Source organism: Otolemur garnettii, unplaced genomic scaffold, assembly GCF_000181295.1.
Source record: "Otolemur garnettii isolate 467f Iridium unplaced genomic scaffold, OtoGar3 scaffold00099, whole genome shotgun sequence".
Taxonomy (NCBI): domain Eukaryota; kingdom Metazoa; phylum Chordata; class Mammalia; order Primates; family Galagidae; genus Otolemur; species Otolemur garnettii.
Genome location: NW_003852494.1, coordinates 346,511 through 353,555, shown reverse-complemented (window position 1 = coordinate 353,555; position 7,045 = coordinate 346,511). Strand labels below are relative to the sequence as shown.

The window sequence follows — 7,045 nt, the reverse complement described above, 5'->3', positions numbered from 1 at the left end:
GGCATTGTGGTGGGTACCTGTGGTCCCAGCTACTTGGGAGGCTGAGGCAGGAGACTCACTTGAGCCCAGGAGTTGGAGGTTGCTATGAGCTGTGATGCCATAGCACTGTACCCAAGGTGACAGCTTGAGGCTCTGTCTCAAAAAAAAACAAAAAAACAAAAAAAAACAAGCTATCCATCCTGATCACCTGCCTACCTTTAGAGCTGCCCACCTATCCAACTTCAGCACTTCCTACCATAAGAACCTACCTACTCTGCAGCTGGGCTGTGGCCTGCCTATTTGCCTGTCTTAGTACAGTGCCTCCCATCAATGAATCTGGAACACATTCAAAATTCTTAGAATTCAAAGCTTCCCAGGCCACAGCCTGCTCTGGCACCCATCTATCTCCACAAAATGACACAGCATTCCTAAATCATGCCCTTCAGAACATATCCTTCTCTGTCACTCACAGGGCAGTCTATCAGACCAAAAGGACAACCACATCAGAACACCATAGTGAAATACCAAAATAAATACCATACATAATCTATAGGTTTTTATGCCTCACTGCTCTATTACATCTTCATACTCTAACTTCCTCCAGTTACTACAATGTATACAACCCTCCAAATCTCTGACTTCATTTGGAATTCAATGCCATCAAGTGCAACACTTCATTTTTCTTAAATTCTTTCACATGTTATCTCTAACTCTGAAAATACCTAGAGCAGAACTTTTCTACATGGAGCACATACATTCGCTGAAGAAACTGTGAACACCATGAAATTCAATGTAAAAGTCTGTTATGTTTTTCTAGAATGAAAGTTATAGTTTAGGTTCTCAATAGGGACTCAAAGTAAATTTTTACATTTGTCTATACTGTTCATAGCAATGAACACATTCTAGACCTGGGTAAGTATTAGTTGGATTACTATTTATGTAAAAGCTCACTTAAAGCTTTTTCCGCTTTATATAAAATAATACCTCTTTAAAAGTGTTTCTGGGGGCAGCACCTGTGGCTCAGTGGGTAGGGGGGGCAGCCCCATATACTGAGGGTGACAGGTTCCAATATGGTCCCGGCCAGCTAAAACAGCAGTGGCAACTGCAACAAAAATAGCCGGGCGTTGTGGCGGGCACCTGTAATCCCAGCAACTCAGGAGGCTGAGGCAAGAGAATAGACCTAGCCCAAGAGCTGGAGGTTGCTGACGCCACGGCATTCTACCAAGGGCAACAAAGTGAGACTCTGTCTCAAAAAAAAAATGTGTTTCTGGGTGTAGTGGCTAATACATGTAATCCTAGCACTATGGGAGGCTAAGGCTGATAGACTGCTTCAGCTCAGGAGTTCCAGACCAGCTTGAGCAAGAGTAAGATCCTATCTCTACTAAAAATAGAAAAACTTAGAGCCAGTCAATGGTGGCTTACACCTGTAATCCTACCACTCTGGGAGGCCAAGGTAGGTAGGATGCCCTAGCTCAGGAGTTCAAGACCAGCCTTTCAGCAAGAGCAAAACCCTATCTCTAAAACTAACCAGGAGTTGTGACATGTGCCTATAGTTCTAGCAACTTGGTAGGCTGAAACAAGAGAGGATCTCTTGGCTCGGCGCCTGTGGCTCAAGCGGCTAAGGCGACAGCCACATACACCTAAGGTGGCGGGTTCGAATCCCCAGCCCGGGCCCACCAAACAACAATGATGGCTGCAACCAAAAAATGGCCGGGCGTTGTGGCGGGCGCCTGTAGTCCCAGCTACTTAGGAGGCTGAGGCAGGAGACTCGCTTGAGCCCGGGAGTTGGAGGTTGCTGTGAGCTGTGATGCCATAGCACTTTACCCAGGGGGATAGCTTGAGGCTCTGTCTCAAAAAAAAAAAAAAAGAGAGGCTCTCTTTAACCCAGGAGTTTGAGCTGGATGTAAGCTAAGGTATCATGGCGCTCTACTCAGGGTGACAAAGTGAGACTTTGTCTCAAAACAAATAAGGCTGGGAATGATGGCTCACACCTATAATCTTAGTACTCTGGGAGGGCAAGGCAGGTGGATTGCTTGAGCTCAGGTGTTTGAAACCAGCCTGAAAAACAGCAAGACCCCATCTGTACTAAATATAGAAAAACTAGCTGGCACACCTACAGCCTCAGCTACTTGGGAGGTACAGGCAAGAGGACTGCTGAAGCCCAAGAATCTAAGGTTGTTACGAGCTATGACGCCATGACACTCTATCCAGGGTGATGGTCTCTTGTCTCATAAATGAATAAATAAATAAAGTATTACACCACTCAATTTCATTTATTAAAATATTTATATTGTGCCTGTACCATGTGCCAAAAAACCATAGTAGGCCATGAGAATAAAAAAATAGAGTATCCAAACACAAAGATGCTCCAAGTATAATGGGGGAGACAGACACATTAAATTTTAATACAACATGGTTTAAGGATAATAATATAGAGATGTGGGAAAAAAACCTACATGTGGTAGCTGAAATTATAACAGCATATAAGTGAGTATCATATGCTGAGAACAGTGGGCAAAGAAAGAGACAAACGCTGGGAACACAAACATATTTAAGAGCAACGTGAAAGAAAAGAAGCCCAGGAATGAAGCAGGGAAGGAAGGAACACAATAAACACAAGAAATACAGAAAAGTAAATTCTGAAGGAGGGTAAAACCAACAGGGTCAAGTGCATTAGTAAAGAGAGAAAAAAAAAAAAAAAGAGTCCAAAGAACCTGGCAATTAGAGTTAATGGTGGCCTCAGGTAGGCCAATAGCCAGACAAATTCAGGATTAAAAAAAGATCTTTTAAGGATGAGAGGAACTTGAGACGGAATAAGTAGAAAGGAAGAAGTTCAAGAGAGTACAGAAACTGAGAGATGGGATAAAGGAGCAGGTGAGAAAAGGGACAATCAAGAGCATACCTAGACCTGTTAGGCTGAAACATCCTCTCTACTAAAATCAAAGGAAAAAGAACAACTGATAGCCAAGAAGATAAACATGTAAATAGGAGAGGGAGCAAATGGTTGATGATGGAGATCTAATTCCATTAACCAATTTTCTCATTATACTGAGTTTTTACTAAATGTCAGAAAGGGTCAGATAACCAAGTGATTCTTTACACTAAACCCAATAAGAACAATAACAAATAAGGTATCACATGGGGTTACACAATACTAGAGTCAAAGCATAAGTTTAATCACAAGTTTAGGTACAAAGTATGTTATTTCACTGAAGCCAATATGCCACATATATTTGATTAGCCCTAATATTCCCTAATGCTACAGAAAAAAGATTTAGGCCAGGCTTGGCACTAGTAGCACAGTAGTTATAGTACCAGCCACATGCACTGAGGCTGGTGAGTTTGAGCCCAGCCTGGGCCAGCTAACCAAAAATGACAACTGCAACAAAAAATTGCAGGGCATTGTGGCAGGCGCCTGTAGCCTTAGCTATTAGCTACTCGGAGGCTGAGGCAAGAGAATTGCCTAAGCCCAAGAGCTGGAGGTTGCTGTGAGCTATGATGCTATGGCACTCTACCAAGGGCAACAAAATGAGACTCTGTCTCAAAAAAACAAACTTCAAAGTAGTATTTAATCTTCCAAATTTGGGAAGAGCCAATTCACTATTTAAAAAAAAAAAAACCCTAAGCATACTCTAAATTGCTCTTAGCTCAATGAACTGATAATCCAATAAAATAAGGAACATTTTTGTTGTGAGGACAGCCAATACTCTTTTTAGAGTAATATGGATTAAATTTAACTAAAATTTTATTTTACCTTTTGGCTTATGACCAATGTCTTTAAAAAAAAAAAAAAAAAGACAGAGTCTTACTTTATCGCCTTTGGTAGAGTATCATGGCATCACAGCTCACAGCACCCTCTAACTCCTGGGCTTAGGTGATTCTCTTGCCTCAGCCTCCCAAATAGCTGGGATTACAGGCACCTACCACAACGTCTGGCTATGTTTTTTTGTGTGTTATTGCAGTTTGACCAGGGCCAAGTTAGAACCCACCACCCTTGGTATATGGGGCCGGTACCCTACCCACTAAGCCACAGGTGCCACTCGACCAATGTCATTTTTAAAATTGAAAACAGTAGAATATTTCAATAGTATCAGTATAAGAAAATAAATAATTTGGTGCTTCCAGATATAATCAAGATCAACTCCAAACCTGAAGGCCTCCTAAGACAAAAAATTGTGAATCAAAGATAAATCCACTCGAGAACATTTAAAACACAGAACACTGCCTTCATCAGCATTTCAAAGCAATTATACAGTACCTCTTATTGTTTACCTCTGAAAAAGCAAGCTAACTAATGAGAATCTTGTTAAGGTAAAGGGTTTAACTTCCTGGTATATAATAGTTTCTGAATAACAAGGTAGAAGAATCAACTCAACAACAAAAACAGGTTTTGGTATACACTGAATCATGAAAATCAGGTTGCGATGAACTGTAATTTACAACAGAAGTACATACTTGAGTGTAGAATTTGACATAAGGAATTTTAGAAACAAGCTCACAATTGCCCAGAAGTGCCTTGCAATATGTTACTGAACACTTAACACTGTAAAGCATACTCTCCAAATGAATAACAGAAATTCTCATTTGTTCCTCAATGGACATCTAAAACAGACTAAATTTTAATATAATTACATACTCTGTTTTTAATTCTCAAAAGGAGGTTCCACACTACAAATTTTTTTTAATACACATGGTTCTACTTATCTTTATTTTTTTTTTTAGAGACAAGAGTCTTAACTTTGTCACCCTCAGTAGAGTGCTGTAGTGTCATAGCTCACAGCAACCTCCACCTCTTGGGCTTAGGCGATTCTCATGCCTCTGCCTCCCAACTTGCAGGGACTACAGGCACCCACCACAACGCCTGGCTATTTTTTTGTTGCAGTTTGGCCGGGGCCAGGTTCAAACCTGCCACCCTCGGTATATGGGACCAGCGCCCTACTCACTGAGCCACAGGCGCCACCCTTATCTGCTTCTTTTCATGTTCATCAGAAACGGATTTTTTATCCATAGCTCTCTGCCTTTCTTTATCCCTTTCCAGAAATCAAAATATATAGGCCCTTTTATAAACTAAAGCACTATAGGCCAAATGGAATAAAAAGATTTCAGCTAAGTACATCAGTAGTATTCTTGACCATGAAACTCCAGAAAATAGTTTACAAATGATTTTTTTTAAATAAAATATTGTGTAACAGGGTCTTGCTATGTTCACCATGCTAGTCTCAAACTCCTGGCTTTAAGGGATCCTTCTGTCTCAGATTTCCAAAGTGCTAGGTGTACAAGCATGAACCACTGCACCCAGACTAAACTTTTTTTTTTAATAGCGCACAGAAATTCTCATTACTTATGCTACTAAAAGTACCAAATAATCTTTCTCTAAAGTTTTAAATATTTTTTCCAGCAAAAATGCATTAATATTTTGATTTTTCTGAAAAACTATGTTAATTAGGTTATTCTAGAAAGCACATACTTTTTTTTAAAAAAGTCTATGTGATAACTAGGAAGAATCATTGCTTGAGTAAACCCAATAAACCATGAGACATATTTAGGAAATTGAAACTCACCTCTTCTTGCATAACTCGAGTCCATATCTTTGAATTGTACCACAACAAAGTCTGAACATTTAAACAAAATACTCTCCATTATTTCTTCTCGTTTTGGGCCTGAACTGGATTCCGTACTTTTCTCATGTGCAGCATCAAGTACCAAATCACACTAAAATCATAAATACAAGTAAATACACAAAATATTTACAAAATAAAGTTTGACAGAAATTCTTTATTTCACCAAGGTACTATTCTTTACCTACCTTAGGCAAAAATAATCTATCTAAAGAAACCTGATATCCCTTTTTTCCAGAAATATGGCCTATTATTCACTCTATCATTCCAAAATTCCCACATGCTTGTCTTTATATTAATATGATAAAAAGGAGGAAACATAAACCATCCCATGTCTCTACTAGTCCACAATGCTTAAAAATGGCTAATAATAAGCATGTAAATAGTGAAGTCTTTTTGATTATACATAATCAGTCGATAAAATAATCAGTATTTGAAACTGATGAGTAAAATCCTTCTAAGCGCTTTTTAAAATCAGGTAAAGTACTTATTATAAAAATGTTCTTTCCTCTTATTAAAAAAAAAAAACCATAGAAATTACCTTAGGACTGTATGTTTTAAAAACTCCTTCATATATACCTCCGTTTTTCACTTGTACTTCACATTTGGATCCCTAAAAACATACAATTAGTTCATCAAAGAAACAGTATGTTGCCCAGTCATCAGTGATAACAGTTTTCATTTAACTTTTTTTTTTTTTTGAAACATCATCTCAAGCTGTCGCCCTGGGTGGCGTGCCATGGCATCATAGCTCACAGCAACGTCAAACTCTTGGGCTCAAGCAATCCTCTTGCCTCAGTTCTTCTGTTTTTTAGTAGAGATGGGGTGTCACTTTTGCATGGGCTGGTCTTGAACTTGTGAGCTCAAGCAATCCAACCACCGAGGCCTCCCAGGTGCTAGGATTGCAGGCATGAGCCGCTGCGCCTGACCTTCATTTTACTTTTTATATCATAGCTTATCAGATTATTTAATACTAGGTATTCACCAACAGAATAAAAAATTTCAAAACATTAACAATACAATCAATTCTCAAAATTCTTCAGGAGGATCTACTCAGAGTTTCTAGTATGAATTTAAATACTGAAGTTAAATATTTCTAACCCTAGCTAAATTAAATGACAAAACAAGACAATCAACCACTATCATTTTATACACAGCAGAGCTGACAAGAACACAATTTCCTCAGTATCTGTGGGGTACTGTTTCCCCTTTTGGGGGAATCCACACTGCTTGTCACTTATATAAAATGGCAGAGTATTTGCATATAACCTTTGTACATCTACTAGAATACTTTAAATCATCTATTACTAACAAAATGCAAATGCCATGTAAATAAATACCTGTTATTTGCCATGTAAATATCTATTATATTGTTTAGGAAATAATGACAAGAAAAAAAGTCTGCACATATTCAGCACAGATACAACCTCCCTTTTCTTTTTTTTTTT

General features: G+C 38.8%; 1 protein-coding gene across 7 annotated transcripts in view; it reads right to left on the bottom strand.

Annotated features, from left to right (window-relative positions):
- The window catches only part of ATXN2 (ataxin 2), a 151,023-nt gene that overhangs the window by 100,506 nt on the left and 43,472 nt on the right, over positions 1-7,045 (bottom strand). For all 7 annotated transcript variants that reach the window (XM_023516870.1, XM_003795987.2, XM_023516871.1 and 4 more), the window contains exons 4-5: positions 6,139-6,210; positions 5,541-5,691 (exon numbers count right to left, since the gene is read on the bottom strand). In XM_023516870.1, the coding sequence (XP_023372638.1) occupies positions 5,541-5,691; positions 6,139-6,210 (223 nt within the window). The remainder of the gene's footprint in view (positions 1-5,540; positions 5,692-6,138; positions 6,211-7,045) is intronic.